This window comes from Pongo pygmaeus, chromosome 19 (assembly GCF_028885625.2).
Source record: "Pongo pygmaeus isolate AG05252 chromosome 19, NHGRI_mPonPyg2-v2.0_pri, whole genome shotgun sequence".
NCBI classification, from domain to species: domain Eukaryota; kingdom Metazoa; phylum Chordata; class Mammalia; order Primates; family Hominidae; genus Pongo; species Pongo pygmaeus.
Window position 1 is genome coordinate 83,778,919 of NC_072392.2, and position 19,608 is coordinate 83,798,526.

General features: G+C 41.5%; 1 protein-coding gene and 1 pseudogene across 40 annotated transcripts in view; both read right to left on the reverse strand.

Moving 5' to 3' along the window:
• Positions 1 to 794: 794 nt before the first annotated feature.
• Positions 795 to 19,608, reverse strand: part of CEP112 (centrosomal protein 112) — a 598,860-nt gene continuing 580,046 nt past the window's right edge. For 24 of the 40 annotated variants that reach the window (XM_054456162.2, XM_063656440.1, XM_063656450.1 and 21 more), the window contains 3 exons: positions 6,208 to 6,309; positions 2,359 to 2,440; positions 795 to 1,234 (listed from right to left, as the gene is read on the reverse strand). In XM_054456162.2, the coding sequence (XP_054312137.1) occupies positions 2,363 to 2,440; positions 6,208 to 6,309 (180 nt within the window). In that variant the 3' untranslated portion in view covers positions 795 to 1,234; positions 2,359 to 2,362. The remainder of the gene's footprint in view (positions 1,235 to 2,358; positions 2,441 to 6,207; positions 6,310 to 19,608) is intronic. The other 16 variants (XM_054456164.2, XM_054456167.2, XM_063656465.1 and 13 more) reach the window with 1 other exon arrangement.
• On the reverse strand, positions 8,172 to 9,422 carry LOC129016669 (chloride intracellular channel protein 1-like; annotated as a pseudogene).

Below are 19,608 nucleotides of genomic sequence, written 5' to 3' on the forward strand. Positions count from 1 at the left end.
AATCTTTGGGCTGCAAACAACAGACTTGGGCGTGGGAAAGAGAAAAGAATTTTGAAAAAGTGTAAATAAACTTTGTGCCCCATCCTTTTACAGTAAACCAGAGGATTACAGCCCCGCCCATGGGCCAGATTTTTAGAGAGCTCAAAATGCCCATGGCACACACCACACTGCAGATGAAAGAATTTGGAGCATCCATTCACTCATTCTCCGCAATTCAAAATTTCCTTGGCAAATGGGTTGACCAATCATCACAGAACAGCTCTTGGGCATTTGGGTGGGGAGAAGGACCCAGACTTAACCATCCACTCATGGAAGCAACACCATAGTCTCTCCATCAGGCGGTGACCACATGCAAACCAGACCAAGTAAAGCACATTCTGTGACTACTTGCCAATGTGTTGTGTCCTCATAACCTTACCTCACATTTTTTTAGGCTTTCTTAAGGATCATCGATTGATATTATGATTAAAACAACAACCATAAAAAGGGAGATCAAGAAAGTAACAATAAAACCACAGCAGCTATCTAAAATTGTTATACCATATTCTGCCTCTACAGTTCCAGAACGTGATTGGAGACCAACAAGACAAATACTTGGACTGATATCAGTTGATCCAGCGATTTTATCCTAAACACCAATTCATGCACTAATTATGGATTTGATTGTTGACATGATATAAGGTATATTTTCCCAAAGTACAATTTGAGATTGCTAGCATTTGCTGGGGAAAAATACCATATATATGTCACACTTATTTTAGCAAATGAGGTTTGATAAAAAGTAGAAATAAAACTGATAAGTACAAAATAATATTTTAATAATATATGAACATGAACGTGAAAACAATGTAAACAGGTTAGAATTTCTGGTATGATACTACAAACGTGATTTTGATCATATGCAACTGGTAAAATTCTATTCAAAAGGATTAACAAGGCATATCATAAGAAATCATTTCTTTGCCCAATATAAGCAGTTCTCAGCACATACTCAAATGTACACAAACGTGAAAATCGGAAAGAAAGGAATGTTAAAAAAAAACTTAGGCAGACACAAATAAAACCACCCCACTAGTGTATGAATGATGCATGTTTTTATGATCTTAATTACATTTAAGGACTTAAAAAATGCCACTGATCTCACAGTTTACAATATCCAAATCTTCAAACCTGCTGGAAGAAGTCCACAGCGCAGCCTGGAAACTGCATCCATTGCATTCTCTCGTGCAGTTACCTGTAAACCAAAAATCGCAGTCACGACTTTCTCTAGGTTTAACAGGTATGTCAATCAAAAAATAAGCTTCAATTCTGGAGAAGATGATAGGGGTTGAAAAGGCTATTTGATATCAAAATTTTGTAATTTATGCTTATGTATAAGGGATCAAATCTTACCTACACCAAGCGAACAGAATCTTTTGAAAAATGTGTGATTCACAAGATCTTTCCTTTTAATTCAAAGCCAAATAAGTAGTTCAGCCTTTCACTGCACAAACAGGAAGGGCGTTTGATGGAATTACAGCAGGTAAACACAATCTATGTTAGTGATGGCACTGGGAACCTTTGACTACAAAAGGTCTCATGCATCCCCAAAAAGAGCACTGAGGGTACTCAAGTCACTGTGAGTGCTGGATCACTGAGCTGTTGATCTATTCTGGTCTGGAGAACAATGCCAAACCCTTAGGGGAAAGGACTTTGAAGATGTGAGCTATCCTAGCAAGTACTGCATCATCTCACTATCTTAAAGGAAGATCGTGTCTCCTTCACTCCATCACTGGCCCTCAAGACAACGTCTTGTCCTCTTGTCCAGGTAAGGCCTGGACCTGCCATGCCCCTGCAGATCCTTTCATCTTTCATCTTTCTTTTTTCTTTTTCTCCTTTTTTTGAGACAGAGTCTTACTCTGTTGCCCAGGCTGGAATGCAGTGGTGTGATCTCAGCTCACTGCAACCTCCGCCTCCCAGGTTCAAGCAATTCTCCTGCCTCAGCCTCCTGAGTAGCTGAGATTATAGGCGTGTGCCACCATACCTAGCTAATTTTTGTATTTTTAGTAGAGACAACGTTTTACCATGTTGGCCAGGCTGGTCTTGAACTCCTGACCTCAGGTGATCCTCCTGCCTTGGCCTCCCAAAGTGCTGGGATTACAGGAGTGAGCCACTGTGCCCGACAGATTCTCTCATCTTGTTTTGATAGTACAGACTAGGCACTGGGATGAGAAGGGGGGTGACTTCTTAAAGACATCCTACTTACTAAAAACAAGTCTTTTTCAAAACTTGTATTATGTCCAAGCATTTTAATAAAGACAAAGGCCAAATGAGGAGGCTCACAGGTGCCACAACACAAACTAATCAGGAGACAGACACCTGCTTATGGGCTGTACCTTCTGCCTTGATATGTAGTCAGTTCTTCTTGAAGGATGGAAGCTCTCTTTTGCAGAAAATTAACCTAGAAAAGACACCTTGTGTGAGAAGAGGTGGACACGGCTTACATGTCAATATTGTGCAAATAGTATGGTAAGATTTTATTTAAATTCAGACAATTCCCTAGATAAAACTCAGAGGATTTGTTGAATGTCAATGTTGTGTTTTTTACATTTGGTCACATCCCATCCTTATTGAAAATCCATCAGATACGACAGAATAAAGTTCAAACTCCTCATTGCAGAGCCATTTCGATCTGGCCCGCCCCCATCATTGTGGCTTTACCTGTCCTCACACCCTGCCCACCATTGCTGCTTCTACACCGTGTCTTTCTCGCTGTTGCTCTTTGGCCCAGGCCATTTTCTCTCTTTGGAACACTTATCTTTCTGTCTCCCATTCATCCTCCACAATTTGGTTTAAATGTCACCTCTCCTGTGGAATCGTTCACCTCCTCCCCAGCTGCTCCTCGCCTCCCAGCCCCAGGCAAAGCCAGCGGTCCCCTCCTCTGTGTTCCTCCCCTCTATTACTGGTACTTCTCAAACTGCTTTGTGGTTATTTGTTTTCATATCTCTTCCCTAAACCTGAGAGCTTCTCTTGGGCAGGAATGACTTTTCTGTCTCTCCACCCCAGTTTCTTTTACAGGGCTGGGCATGTAGCTGGTTTCACTAGCTGTTGAATGAATGAATGAATGAGTGAGTGTGAAGAAAATTACTGCTTTCTGGAAATCTCAATCCATCCTAGGGATTCCCTGAGGTTGGACAGACAGAACTTCATAGTGGAAAGAGCCTGAGCTTTGTCCGGAGTTAGGCCAACTTTGGTTCAATTCCTGGCTTGCCATCTGTGGCTCTAGGAAAATTACTTAAGCTCTTGATGCTTAATCTGTGAAATGGGATTAATGACAGCTACTTCCCAAGGTTATGAGGATGACATGAAACAACTATAGAAACTGCCTAGTGCAGAGCTCAAAGCAGGTACAACTCCCAGACTGCCATTCTTAGGGGGCTGGAGGAAACTGGGTTGTTTAGCATATTCTCTTGAATCAGACCTTTACAAAGCATTTGATTATTGTGAAGCATACATTTCTATACTGTTAAAGATGCCTGTATCAGGCGTGGATTCAAAAGCACCTTACACAACCCAAATGGTTTGGGGCCAACTTACACCATGGCTTAATGTAATCGAGAGTCAGTGGTATTTGATCGTTTCAGAATTGTTTATTCTTGCATCTTTGGTCTGAACTGAAACCATGGCAACGGTTGATCCCGAAACATAGTTATGCAAGAGAGTACAGTTGGCAGAACAGAAAATGTGCTTGAAAGAGAAGAAAACACAGTCTTCCTAAATGGGTGCATCTCAAAGTGGTCCTCCTGGTTTTGCTTATTTGTATAGCACCCTGGTCTTCATTTTATCCAATTGCTCAAGTGACCCATAGGACAATTGATAATTTTGACAGATGCAGGGATTACACTGATTCAACTTCCCTCCCCCAACCATGCTCTGTAATCGGAATTCCAACAATTCTCAAAAAACACAGGCACCTGTGCTTTCAAACTAAATTTGCTCACTGTATGGCCTGTGACTCCTCCGTGCAGCTGCCAACTCTGAGGCCCTATCGCAGCTGGCAGCACTCTCTTTCTGGGTCAGCATCCAGTTTTAGGAGGCTGAAGTGGCTTTTATTACAGTGAAATGATATGAATGATAACAGAAGCCCTGCAGGTGGGTATCAGATTCCTTTTTTTTTCCTCTTCCTAAAAACTCCTCTGAAGGCGTCAAGTCCTACATAGCTGACACTATCTGTAGCTCACCTACAAACTTAATGGGTAAACCACACCTGGAGTGGAGCTTTTCACGTAAATAAAGATTATTTAACCCTTTGTACATTCCCATTCTCCTCCACTACTTATTTTTATACGTAGGCGTGAACAAAATTTCATAGCCCTTAGAAGCAAAATCGCAAACAGTAGCATATGGATTGAGATTATGAACATTTCATTTTCAGATGAGAGAAGTTTTACTAGGGGAACATAAAAGGAGCAGCTAAAATGTGTTCCACATTTTATCTTACATTTTATAAATCGATAACGTGGATATCATCAAACCATATCATTTATTTTATTCATAAATATATTTATTAAGCACCTGTTATGTGCCAGGCACAGTACTTGATGCAGGGAGTAAATAAATCCTTTCCTTCATGGAATTTTTCAAGGAAAAAATATGTCTTAAACTTCAAAGTGGGCTGGGCACGGTGGCTCATGCTTGTAAAGTAAGGCTGAGGTGGGCGAATTGCTTGAGGTCAGGAGTTCGAGACCAGCCTGGCCAAGATAGCAAAACCCTGTCTCTACAAACAAACCCCTGTCTCTAAAAATTAGCTGGGCATGATGGCATGCACCTGTAATCCCAGCTACTTGGGAGGCTGAGGCAGGAGAATCGCTTGAACCTGGGAGGCAGAAGGTGCAGTGAGCTGAGATAGCGCCACTGAACTCCAGCCTGGGTGACATAGTGAAACTCTGTCTCAAAAAAAAAAAAAACAAAGTGTATTGGAGATGTGAATATGTAAACTCTTTCTCATGATACCAACAATACGTAAAACATTCAAACATGTTAGAAGTTTTTCTCACATTGTGAACCACATCACATTTCTTTTTTTTCTTTCTTTCTTTCTTTTTTTTTTTTTTTTGAGACAGAGTCTTCCTCTGTCACCCAGGCTGGAGTGCACTGGGCGTGACCTTGGCTCACTGCAACCTCCACCTCCCGGGTTCAAGTGATTCTCCTGCCTCAGCCTCCTGAGTAGCTGGGATAACAGGCATGCACCACCATGCCTGGCTAATTTTTGTATTTTAATAGAGACAGGGTTTCACCACGTTGGCCAGGCTGGTCTCAAATTCCTGATCTCAGGTGATCTGCCCGCTGCGGCCTCCCAAAGTGCTGGGATTACAGGCGTGAGCCACTGCACCCGACCATATATATATATATATATTTTTTTTTTTTTTTTTTGAGACAGAGTCTTTTTCTGTCACCCAGGCTGGAGTGCAGTGGTGTGATCTCGGCTCACTGCAACCTCTGCCTCTGGGGTTCAAGAGATTCTCCTGCCTCAGCCTTCCAAGTAGCTGGGATTACAGGCACAGGCCACCACACCCAGCTGATTTTTGTATTTTTAGTAGAGATGGGATTTTGCCATGTTGGCCAGGATGGTCTCAAACTCCTGACCTCAAATGGTCTGCCTGCCTCGGCCTCCCAAAGTGATAGGATTATAGGCATGAGCCACCACGCCCAGCCAAGAACCACACATTTCAACAAGAACTATTTAACCTAATTGTTTGAATACCTTGTCATTATTTTGCCTTGAACTTAGAATACATCTTGTTATCTCTAACGACCATGTAAAATACACCAGAATAAAAGTGCTTCTAACATAACTGTGCTTTCAATTTCTCTGCCCTTCTACACAGTAAGGAATCAGCCATATGCTAAGTGATGGCATTTTGGACCTGATGCCAAGAATAAAAGGATGAGGCTATATTGGAAGGTAGACTGTAAACGAATTGAAGTTATAACTGACTGAACTTTTCAATTTTAAGGGTGCTTTAAAGAAATTCTTATTGAGACAGTGAGTTATTAAACAAGTAAGAAAAAAATTTAAAACAAAATGAAAACAATTTATCCTGAGCAGTAGGTTATGCAATGACATCACATTGATTTCTGGCATCAATTTGGAATCAGATTTATTTGCAAGTTTCTTTTCAGAGTATCCCCTAAATCCTTGGAAAATGCCTTGATTCTAGTAATTACCTGTGATTTTAGGGAGGAAATGGTGTCTTCAAGTTCTTGTCTTAGGGATGCTGGCATCAATCCTTTCAATTTTGTTTCATATTCTTGTCGTATGTAAGTTATCTAAATTGGAAAAAAATTAAGTTATCTTTTTACCACATAAATGATTGTTTTGAATTTAAGAAGTCTCAGAACAGTATCTGTTGATCACAATGAAAGGTTTGTTACATGTGATCAGAAACCAGACAATAAAGATGAAATAAGAAGAAAGAGTTAAAAACTGAAAAGGCTACCCAGCCTGATCCTGTGACTCTGAGAGAGACAGTCCCTGTAACAATGCTTTATTTCTTTAAAATCCTTGTGAACACAATTTTTGGCATCTGATAAGTAAAATAATTGTTCTCTCCTCTTCACTCATGAGGTTCCCCACTATGCTAGCCCTGCAGCCTCTCCTTGATCAGGATGTGAACTCCAACCACACTAAGCTGTGATCCGAGGACAACTCATAGCATGTCTCTGCTTTGATTAAAATACTCCTTGAGGGTGTGGTGGCTCACGCCTGTAGTCCCAGCACTTTGGGAGGCTGAGGTGGGCAGATCACTTGAGACCAGGAGTTTGAGACCAGCCTGGGCATCTCTAAGAAAATATAAAAATTAGCTGCGCATGGTGGTGTACAAATGTAGTCTCAGCTACCTGGGAGGCTGAGGTGGGAGGATCCTTTGAGCCCAGGAGATCAAGGCTGCAGTGAGTCAAGATCGGGCCACTGCACTCCAGTCTGGGTGACAGAGTGAGACTTTTTCCCCAAAAACCCCCAAAAATCTCTTCTCCTCCAAACTGGCAGGTAGTTGGGGTACTAAATGTGATTCATATAATCATGAAGACATGAATGAAGGAGAATCTGTATAGCTGTGTCTCCAACCCCCTTTGACACAAGTAGACAGGTAGAGTGCACTGGGCATAGGAAGGTTCCTGGTTCCTGGTTTCTTTCTGCCTCCCGAATACTATCGGGCCTGTGTTTAACTAACTGATGCTCCCTGGGCTAGTAAAAAAAATAGGTTGGTGGCTCATCCCATTCATCTCTCTCAAGGCCAAAGGAGTGAGTGAGAGGGTAGAAGAAAAGCCTTTGGAAGAATATGCCTGAGCAGGATGAAGATGTGCATGGATGAGGCGTGAATATGCATGTATAGATATTGGTGTCTTTTTCCAGCTGTGTTTCTGCATTTCTCTTCCTCCTACTATGAAATATGATAGAGTTAATTATTTTAAAAATTTGTTGCATGTGCTGTGCATGACTTAACCAAACATTAAAGCTGAGTTGCAGTGTATCATACCAACTGATTCATCATACACACCTGGAAATAGGCAATATACTAGGAAAATTGTGTACAACTAAGTTGGATAAGCCTATCAATTTGCTGATGATAATTTAAAATTAACAGTCTTTAAGACCCAACTTTTCTTACACTAAACTGAATTAAGGAAGAAATGTGCTTAATAATTCATTTCATTACCTACTAAAATCCTGTGGCCACTGTTCTAGAATATAAATTTTCAATTTTTGACAAAGTGCTTTTTTTGGGATATGCTATAATCCTGTGACTTATACCTAAAGGAAAAAAAGAAATAATAAAACATGACCTCTCCCACAGATGCAAAGTCTTTGCTGATGAAATATCTGTTGATTCTCCTATTTACTGATTTTTCTCACCTTCTCTTCTTCAGCTTATTTCCAAGTGAGCCAGTTCCAGCTACTCACTTACTTCAGTCAGTTAGCTGACTCAAATGAAGGAAAAATGCAAACCAAAACACATGCTTTATAAACCAGACCTCAGGGTAACATTTATTGAGGGTTCATGGGTTATATATTGACTATTTTTTTTTCTATCACTGGTTCTGAAAGTTTGAGTTTCAACTCTTTTAAAAACAACTCATGCATGCACTATTTCCTTTTTAAACAAATTTTATTCTGTATTTTACTCCTGAAATACGTTGTCCTACCCATCCCACCCCACAGTAAAAATCTCACCCAGGCTCCCTATTTCTTTCCCTTATCCCCTCTTCCACCACACCATCCCGGGACAAGTGCTCCAGGATTCCGTGCCCACTGGCCATTCTGGAGTGTGTCCTTTGGGTAGCAATGTGGAAACCACCAGGGCCGTTGTGGAGAAAATGGAGGGGGCTGAAGGAGTCCCAAGAGGGGCTTATTTGAGGGCCTTGGATCCTTGCTCATAGGCGAGCTTGATGTCATCATCTGGACAGGTGGAGGCAGATTCTTCCTGAGCACAGGCATTGCTCAAGTACTGATGCATGCCCCGGAAGGCCTCAGGGATGGTGAATCCCTGGTACTTTTTTTTTTTCTTTTGAGATGGCATCTCACTCTGTCGCCCAGGCTGGAGCGCAGTGGCATGATCTTGGCTCACTGCAATCTCTGCCTCCCAGGTTCCAGCTATTCTCTTGCCTCAGCCTCCTGAGCAGCTGGGATTACAAGCACGCACCACCACACCTGGCTATTTTTTTTTTTTTTTTTAGTAGAGACGAGGTTTCACCTTGTAGGCCAGGCTGGTCTTGAACTCCTGACCTAAAGTGATCTGCCTGCCTCAGCCTCCCAAAGTGCTGGGATTACAGGTGTGAGCCATGACACCAGGCCCCCCTGGTACTTCTTACACACCACTTGTACTATGCGGAGCATTGGCAACAGGTTGCAGTCAGCCAGGGTGAGCTCATTGCCACCCAGAAACTTCCTCTGAGAGATGCCTTCATCTTCAGAACTGGTTTCATTTACTTCTTCTGAGTGGGGGGATGTCAAGTAACTGTCTAAAACCTTCAGGGCTTTCAACAGTCCCTGTTGCAGATTGTCATTGAGTGCTGGGTTTGAATTCTTGATGTAAGCAGAAAATTTCGCAAATATGTCCAGCTCAGCTGTGTTGGACTCAGGGTTCAGAGCTGCCAGCTTGGGGTACCTGGGAGGGCACAGCACTGCCTACAGAAATTCCTCAATCTTGTTGGTGTCCTTGTGCTCTTCCATGCCATACAGCAGGAATGGGAGCTGCCCTCCTGGGCACAGCTTTTGCACAATCTCGGTCTGCCTCTTGGTGTCAATGATGGTGACACTGAAGGTGACTCCCCTGAGCCACAGCACCATGAACAGTCTCTAGGAGAAGGGGCAGTTCCCAATCTTGGCCCCATCACTGCCAGCCTTCGCAAACAATTCAACTTGCAGTTGTTCTTCAGCTATGGTTGCGTTGGGGACCAGAAAGTGGCCATAACTGGGGGAACTGGGGCATGCACTATTTCTTACATCCTTATCTGTTTAGAATGTCTATCTGTTTTCCTAGGCTGGCACTCAGCAAGAAGGCCATGTTCCGTTTGAGTGCCAAGATGGTGAAGCCCAATGGTGAGAAGCCAGACAAGTTCAAGTCTGGCATTTTCCAGGGTCTTCTGAAGCTGGAGATGAACTCAGACCTCAAGGCTTAGCTCAGTTGTATTTACAATGCAGTCCTTGAGGATTTGGTCTTCTCACGTGAAACTGGATGGCAGCCAGATCATACAGGTTAATTTGGACAAAGCACAGCAGAACAATAAGGAACACAAGGTCAAAACTTTTTCTGGTGTCTACAAGAAGCTCATGGGCAAAGATGTTGATTTTGAATTTCCAGAATTTCAACTGTAAACACAAATTATAAAGTATATTCACAGTAAAAAAAAAAAAAAAAAAAAAAGTCTATCCATTGCCTATATATTTAAAAGACAACTTTGCTGGGTATAAAAATGCTTCAATCCCACTTTCTTTCTCTCAAAAATTTGTGAACACAAAGATCAAGTTAGCTAGGCATGTTGGTGTGCACCTGTAGTCCCAACTACTTGGGAGGCTGAGGTAGGAGATTACTTGAGCCCTTCAGAACATTTCTCCAGTGTTTTCTGGCATTACATATTGCCATGGTAAAGTCTGAGGCCAATATGATTTTTTTCATGTTGAATATAACTTTCTTTTTCTGCTTGGATGCTATGATTTTCTTTTTCCTTCACTTAGTAACTTCACTGGGAAATGCTTTGATACTAATTATTTTATATTAATTTTCCTGAGACATTGTGTGTGCCCTTTCTACCTTTACATTCCATTATTTGAACAAAAGTTTCCTTTGTTAGAATAATTATTTGTATTTTATTATATATATATTTATATATATATTTTTTCTGTTGGTTTTCTTCTTCAGAGACACAAACTTTGCATGTGTTGACCCTTCTTTGACAATCTCCCATAATTATACATTTTCTCTATTATTACTTTTACTTTCATATCATTTTATTTTGAGACAGGGTCTTGCTATGTTGCCCAGGCTGGTCTCCAACTCCTGGACTCAACCAATCTTCCTGCCTCAGCCTCCTGAGTAGTTGGAATTATATGCATGCATCACTGCACCAAACTCTTCTTATCGTTTTATATCTATTTTGTATTTTCATTTCATGTTGTATAATAGCCTCTAGCCTAATTACTGTATTTCCTTGGATGGTTTTAGTTATGATTTTTCTATTTTTGTTTCATCTACTATGGTTTCAATCTCTGTAATCTTTTGCTTTTGTCTACCATTTTTCCTAAGCTCTCAGAGATCACTTTTCATCTGTCTGTTGACTTATATAATCTTTAAATATGTCTCTTCTTTTTTCTACTTCTCTATCTCCCTCCACCATTTTCCTTGAGAGAGAGAGATGTCTAAATGTGTTTTGTGAATGCTTTGACACTGTGAAGAGCTGTTATAAAGAACTGTAATTAGTCTGAACCTTCCTCCTGTAATTTTCCATTTGATATACAGAACATTATTTGCTTACATTCTTTCTTCTCCTCTCTTTTAATCCAGCGAAGATCATATGCTAGTTCCTTTTTCTAAAAGAAAAATTACACCTCATTTTTGAATGGAACCAGCTATTTGCTGAGAGTTGAGGTGTGGCGGGGGCAGCTGGGGTCAGGCCACAGCTATGCTTTGGTTTTGTTGTCTTCATTACACTTTGACCAAATCTATGATTTCATTTGCTCTGGGGGCCTATGTCCCTCAGTTTTCAAGTACTTTGGAGGTCACGGCCAAGTACTGAAGCCCTTTGGTTCATGCTCATGGTTGGTTTCTCTTGACTCTCCTTCCTCCCGTCCTGCCCACTATTTACATGTGATGGTTTCTCTCTAGTAGGAGGCCAGGCCATCGAGAGTAGAAGATTGGGTGTGACTAAGGTTGCTCTTTGATCACCATTATTCCTTCCATCACTTTTCAAATTCAGAAGTTATATTTTCCAACATTTATTGAAGATTCCTGCATTTATACTTCCTGTCTACTCCTTTATTCTTAGTTTTTGTGATTTTAGTGAATTTGAATGAATTTAAAATAAGCCTCTGGAAAATATGAAATTACCTCATGTGTGAGTGAGACTGTCAGCTGGGAAAATATTACTACCCTGAATCCTTAAACTCAAATGCTCAATTTAAAAATCATTATATAAAGCTGAATCCTGTTACTTTAATAAAGTCATGAAAAACTTTAACCAATCTGTTTTCTTTCTATTTATGAGGTTAATAAATTTACCACGAGCAAACATTTACTGAGGACTTTCTGTGTGCCAGGTGTGACTCTCCATGTTTTTATATGGACTTAATCCTTCTGATGACCCAATGAGGGAAGCACAGAGATATAAAACATGATTTGAACTCAGGTAGTCTGACTCTCAAGCACATATGATTATCCACTTTGCTCTACAGTTTCTCAAATAATCCTTCTAAATGCTGAGCTGATTTTTCCACCCCAGGGGGAAGAGAATGCCAGAGACACGTGGGTTAGAAGAGTCTTTGCTACCACGCTCTAGTGCTTTCCCCAGCACAACAGGGGCCAGGGCCAGGGGATGGGGCGTTGAACTGCAATGCTTCCAGACATCCATCTAGTCAGCGACCTTTTTAAAAAAGTGACAACAATAAAAACAATGACAACAACAACTGGTTCCAGAGGACTCCCCACACTTTCCCATTGATTTTAAAATTTTAGCTTACTATGGATTTATATATGACCAACTGAAGAAAACCTACACAAATGCAACGTACACGTCTGACCTAAAATAAAAATTCCACAAATTCCCCAAAGAAGCACATATTCAAATATCCAACCAGTGAAGGATACATGTAAAATTGTCACATGGCAAAATGACAAAAGAAAAGGAAATAATTAGTTTATATTCCTATATATCACTCTTGTTTTTAATTATTATTATTAAACTTTAAGTTTTAGGGTACGTGTGCACAATGTGCAGGTTAGTTACATATGTATACATGTGCCATGCTGGTGTGCCGCACCCATTAACTCGTCATTTAGCATTAGGTATATCTCCTAATGCTATCCCTCCCCACTCCCCCCACCCCACAACAGTCCCCAGAGTGTGATGTTCCCCTTCCTGTGTCCATGTGTTCTCATTGTTCAGTTCCCATCTATGAGTGAGAACATGCGGTGTTTGGTTTTTTGTCCTTGCGATAGTTTACTGAGAATGATGATTTCCAATTTCATCCATGTCCCTACAAAGGACATGAACTCATCATCTTTTATGGCTGCATAGTATTCCATGGTGTATATGTGCCACGTTTTCTTAATCCAGTCTATCATTGTTGGACATTTGGCTTGGTTCCAAGTCTTTGCTATTGTGAATAGCGCCGCAATAAACATATGTGTGCATGTGTCTTTATAGCAGCATGATTTATAGTCCTTTGGGTATATACCCAGTAATGGGATGGCTGGATCAAATGGTATTTCTAGTTCTAGATCCCTGAGGAATCGCCACACTGATTTCCACAATGGTTGAACTAGTTTACGGTCCCACCAACAGTATAAAAGTGTTCCTATTTCTCCACATCCTCTCCAGCACCTGTTGTTTCCTGACTTTTTAATGATCGCCATTCTAACTGGTGTGAGATGGTATCTCATTGTGGTTTTGATTTGCATTTCTCTGATGGCCAGTGATGATGAGCATTTTTTCATGTGTCTTTTGGCTGCACAAATGTCTTCTTTTGAGAAGTGTCTGTTCATATCCTTTGCCCACTTTTTGATGGGGTTGTTTTTTTCTTGTAAATTTATTGGAGTTCTTTGTAGATTCTGGATATTAGCCCTTTGTCAGATGAGAAGGTTGTGAAAATTTTCTCCCATTTTGTAGGTTGCCTGTTCACTCTGATGGTAGTTTCTTTTGCTGTGCAGAAGCTCTTTAGTTTAATTAGATGCCATTTGTCAATTTTGGCTTTTGTTGCCATTGCTTTTGGTGTTTTAGACATGAAGTCCTTGCCCATGCCTATGTCCTGAATGGTAATGCCTAGGTTTTCTTCTAGGGTTTTTATGGTTTTCGGTCTAACATGTAAGTCTTTAATCCATCTTGAATTAATTTTTGTATAAGGTGTAAGGAAGGGATCCAGTTTCAGCTTTCTACATATGGCTAGCCAGTTTTCCCAGCACCATTATTAAATAGGGAATCCTTTCCCCGTTGCTTGTTTTTCTCAGGTTTGTCAAAGATCAGATAGTTGTAGATATGCGGCGTTATTTCTGAGGGCTCTGTTCTGTTCCTATATATCACTCTTGATTCTTGTTATTTTATTTTATTTTATTTTTTGAGACTGAGTTTTGCTCTTGTTGCCCAGGCTGGAGTGCAATGGCGTGATCTCAGCTCAGCGCAACCTCCGCCTCCTGGGTTCAAGCAATTCTCCTGTCTCAGCCTCCCGAGTAGCTGGGATTACAGGCATGCACCACCATTCCCGGCTAATTTTGTATTTTTAGTAGAGATGGGGTTTCTCCATGTTGGTCAGTCTGGTCTCGAACTCTCGACCTCAGGTGATCTGCCCACCTTGGCCTCTCAGAGTACTGGGATTACAGGCATGAGTCACCGAGCCTGGCCTTTTTTTTTTTTCAAGAGACAGGGTCTTGCTCTGTTATCTAGGCTGGAGTGCCATGACACAATCACGACTCATTGCAGCCTCAACCTCCCGAGGCTCAAGTGATCCTCCTGCCTCAGCCTCCCGAGTAGCTGGGACTACAGGTGCATGCCACCTTGCCCAGCTAATTTTTTTTTTTCCCATATGGATAGTTTCTCACTATGTTGCCTAGGCTGGTCTCAAACTCCTGGGCTCAAGTGATCCTCATGCCTCAGCCTCCCAAAGTGCTAAGGTGATAGGCATATGCCACCATGTCTGGCTTTTGCTACTGCTTTTCTGTCCCCACCTCTGACCCAGGCTGTGTTTAAGGGGAAACAATGAGGGAATGAGAACTTTTACCTGTGGACTACTCATGAACTTGACTGCTTGACTATGAAACAATCTGGCCTTACAACAGACCATGAAGCAAGATGAGGTTGAGTGGAGTTAAGAAAAGGGTTTGATGGACACACAATTCCTTTGATTCAAGATCAAAATTTTTATACATACATTTTATTATTATATTTGAATATTAAATTCATTAGCATAAAGTGTCCTATTATACCAGTGAGTGATGTCTATTAAACATGAAGGTATTCAAAGGCTGTTCTGCTGTGGCTCATTTCCATCCTCTCTCCATTCCCACCATCCTCAAAAAACACTGTGGATAATTATGTGCTCTTCCACATCCCTCAACCACATCGCACCAAAGAGAGGGGCTTCCCTCTCTCCACCACGGTTACTTCTCTCTCTACCTTCCTTCATCTTCTTTCCTTTAGCAAAATAAAATAGGAAACTCACTCAGGACATTGTGATAATGACATCTCTATAATTAGTAATGACTCCGTAAGCTGAGTGGAAATGGGGTCTTTATAACATGGTGCCCATGTGACTAAAGGGCTGTGCCCTGCTCTGTGGCAACAGACTGCCCACTTTTCCCTCCAAGGCACGGCACTGACACTATGATTCCCTTAACTTTTAAAGTGAACTGTGAAGACCAAGACCATCCCTAACTAGAGTTTCATGTTCCAATCAAGTAAAACTGAAATCATGGGTAATCAGAGAAATGACCATTTGCATAAATAAGAGATTATAAGGTGTATGGAATGTGCAGTTGACTTGAGCCAAAGGGTCCCTAGAGATAAAAATTCAAAGTGACATTGGAAAAAAGGAGCGTTGAAAATCTATAATTTCATTAAAAATAGCGAAGGGAGAACTAAAACATATTTTATGATGTTTTTATTGAAAAAACACTATTGACCGGGTGCGTTGGCTCATGCCTGTAATCCCAGCACTCTGGGAGGCCGAGGCGGGTGGATCACCTGAGGTCAGTAGTTCAAGACCAGCCTAGCCAACATGGTGAAACCCCGTCTCCACTAAAAATACAAAAATTAGCCAGGCATGGTGGCAGGCGCCTGTAATCCCAGCTACTCGGGAGGCTGAGGCAGAAGAATCGCTTGAAGCCAGAAGGTGGAGATTGCAGTGAGCCAACATCGTGTCACTGCACTCCAGCCTGGGCAACAGAGTGAGAGTCTGTCTCAAAACAAACAAACACACACACACACACACACACACACACACACACACACTGTATCAACCAGTCATGTCAATATGTCAAAACCATGTCAAATATGTCAACTTGTTTATAATAAAACAAAAACTAAGATGGAAATGTGCAGCTCTGTGCAGTCAGCTTAGGCACAGGCCTCAAATGCAAGTTATTTTATTGCAAGCTCCAATGTGCCTAACACGGAATTGTCTTTTGAGGAGCTGAGAAAAGAGGAACCTCCTATTGCATTGCTACTGGTTTATGCTACAGCAGTTGTTTATATGTCTCTGCATAGTCCTTTATTATCATATTTTTGAGGTAAGGGTGAAGCAGTTCAGGAAAATAAGTGTGCCTGAGGCCAGGTGTGGTGGCTCATGCCTCTAATCCCAGCACTTTGGGAGGCTGAGGCAGGAGTATCACTTGAACTCAAGAGTTCAAGACCAGCCTGGGCAACATAATGAGACCTCATTTCCACTAAAAAAAAAAAAAAAAAAAAAAAAAAAATTAGCTGGGTGTGGTGGCATGCATCTGCGGTCCCAGCTACTTGAGAGTCTGAGGTGGGAGGGTCACTTGAGTTCAGGAGATCCAGGCTGCAGTGAGCTATGTTTGTGCCACAGCACCCAGCCTAGGCAACTGAATGAGACCCTGTCCCAAAAAAAAAAAAAAAAAAAAAAAAAAGTGTGCCTAATATTACTTTACAAAGCCCAACAAGCATTTCTGGGGGCAGTTCAGCAGAGAAAAAGGGGAACTAAGTAAGAATTCTATTGATGTTATCTTCTGAATCTCTTTCCACTTTGCCACTGGTACCATCCCAATCCAGAATACATTCAATACATTCATCTTGCACCTGGATGACTGCAATATTGGTATGTTGGTTTTGCTTTTCAAGCAGAACTTGCTTAACTTTTAAGATCAAAATTAATATCCTGTATATGGCCAACAAGGCCCTGTACTGTCTGGCCCTATCCACCTCCTAACCTCCTGCAACTCCAGAGAGTCACCTGGCCTCTGGAACATCAGACGTGTTTGCTTTCTTTCAATTCATTCACCAATGCCCTGTGCTTTTTCTCACAACAGGATGGTTCTTGTTTTTTCTCTGATTCTTCTTTCTTGTTGTGTGGGGTTTTGCCACTGTGTCCATCTGGACCACTGGATGTTGGGGGCCCCTGCTCTGTGGTGATGTCAGGGAGGGTGCAGATCTAGGCACCCAGGGGGAGGGGGCTTGGCCAGACCTTCATGATGAGGCTGTGTTGGGGCCAACTGACTCCCCTTTAGACAAGCCATATAGCCCTGAGTGTGGCAGGCATGAGCTTCATTAGCAAAAACGGGCCCCACAACAGCCCTTGCTTTCAAGCTGCAACCCAGGCTCCTAGCACTTTCCTGGCAAGGAGCACTTCCAGCATTTTTAGCCCCTGTCATCCCTAACAGGTTTCCTCCCAGCTGCCTCTGCTTGCTGCTGGGCTCAGTACCTGGAGGCTGTGGCCTCACTCACCACTTGGGTTCTGCTCTGCTTCTTCATCACAGAGATGTTCGTCTTGCTTTTAATACCAAATACTGGCCAGGAGCGGTGGCTCATGCCTGTAATCCCAGCACTTTGGGAGGCCAAGGTGGGCAGATCATCTGAGGTCAACAGTTCAAGACCAGCCTAGCCAACATTGTGAAAACTCTTCTCTACTAAAAATACAAAAAAAAAAAAAAAAAAATTAGCTGGGCATGGTGGCGAGTGCCTGTAGTCCCAGCTACTCAGGGAGGCTGAGGCAGGAGAAACGCTTCAACCCAGGAGGCGGAGGTTGCAGTGAGCCAAGAAAACAAATACATCTTTCTAATTCTCTCTCTTGCTCTCTTTTTTTTTCTCTCTCTCTCTCTATTTTTTATGTATATATATATTTTATTTCCATAAGGTTTTTGGGGAACAGGTGGTATTTGGTTACATGAGTAAGTTCTTTAGTGGTGATTTGTGAAAATTTGGTGCAAACCATCACCCGAGCAGTATACACTGAACCCACTGTATAGTCTTTTATTCCTCGCCCCCTTCCCACCCTTTCTCCCTGAGTCCCCAAAGTCCATTGTGTCATTCTTATTCCTTTGTATCCTCATAGCTTAGCTCCCACTTATGACTGAGAACATATGATGTTTAGCTTTCCATTCCCAAGTTACTTCACTTAGAGTAATAGTCTCCAACTCCATTCAGGTTGCTGTGAATGCCATTAATTCATTCCTTTTTATGGCTGAGTAGTATTCTATTGCATATAGACCACAGTTTCTTTATCCACTCATTGATTGATGGACATCTGGGTTGGTTCCACGTTTATGCACCCCTTGTGAATTGTGCTGTCATAAACATGTGTGTCCAAGTATCTTTTTCATTTAATGACTTCTTTTCCTCTGGGTAGATACCCAGTAGTGGGATTGCTGGATCAAGTGGTAGTTCTACTTTCACTTCTTTAAGAAATATCCACACTGTTTTCCATAGTGGTTGTACTAGTTTACATTCCCACCAGCAGTGTAGAAGTATTCCCTTTTCACCGCATCCACACCAAAATCTATTATTTTTTGATTATGGTCATTCCTTCCTTCCTCCCTTTCTTTCTCTTTCTCTTTCTTTCTCCGTCCTTCCTTCCTTCCTTTTCTTTCTTTCTTGTAAAGTCTCACTCTGTCACCCAGGCAGAAGTGCAGTGGCATGGTCTCAGCTCACTACAAACTCCACCTCCCAGGTTCAAGTGATTCTCCTGCCTCAGCCTCCTGAGTAGCTGGGATTAAGGCATGCACCACCACTACACCCAGCTAATTTTTGTATTTTTAGTAGAGATAGGGTTTCACCATGTTCGCCAGGCTGGTCTCCAACTCCTGACCTCAGGTGATCCGCCTGCCTTGGCCTCCCAAAGTGCTGGGATAACAGGCATGAGCCACTGCGCCCAGCTGATTATGGCCATTCTTGAGAGTGTAAGGTGGTATACAAATGGCAAAAAATGCTCAACTTCACTAATGATCAGGAAAATGCAAATCAAAACCACAATGCGATCTCTTTTTATATTTTATCAATCATTGTAGAGTGTTTGGAGCTGAGGGTGTGCCTGGTAATATGACCTAATAGAGCCATCTGGTAGAAAAGGACAGACTGTTTTGTAATCTTTTGATTTAATAAAGTGTAGGGATTAAGAGCCCAGATGCTGAAACTGGGGTATCTGGAGCTGGGTCTGAGTTGTGCCCCTAATCTGTGTGCTCCCAGAAAGAGTACCTTCTCTGTGCCTCAGTTTCCTTACCAGGAAAATAACTTTTCAAGGCCACTGTGAAGATTAGATGATTTAACACCTGAAAAATTTTTATAAGTTGCACATAATAAATGTTCAATAAACATTAGTTATCTTTATATGACTTAATGGAGATTTTTATTATATATATTTCATTATATTATGTATATAGCATGAATTATATTTTTATATATATTCCATTTAGCCAATTCTCTATCATTAGACTTTATTGCTATTTCTAATTATTTGCAACATTAGAAATCCTTATAGCAAATTATTTGCATAAATTAATGATTGAGGATTCCATTGACATGTTTTTGTATTTTTTAGTATCTGTGGATTGATAAAGTACCTTACCAAAAGCTCCTATGAATCCAGAATCAATTTTAAATGAATTTAGATTTTATAATTCAAAACAATCTATATATATTTGAAAAACAGTAGTGCCTGTTTATCCAGGATACCAGCAATGGCTAGTGAGGGTCTTAGTTTGGGCTGCTATAACAAATACCATAGATTGAGCAGATTAATCAATAAGCATATATTTCTCACAGTTCTGGAGGCTGAAAGTCCAAGATCAGGGTGCCAACATGGTCAGGTTCTTGGCAAGGCCTCTCTTCCTGCTTCCAGTTTATAACAATGTGTATGCGGACCTCCCCATATGGCCTTTCCTTGATGCGCTCTGGTCTCTCTTCCTCTTT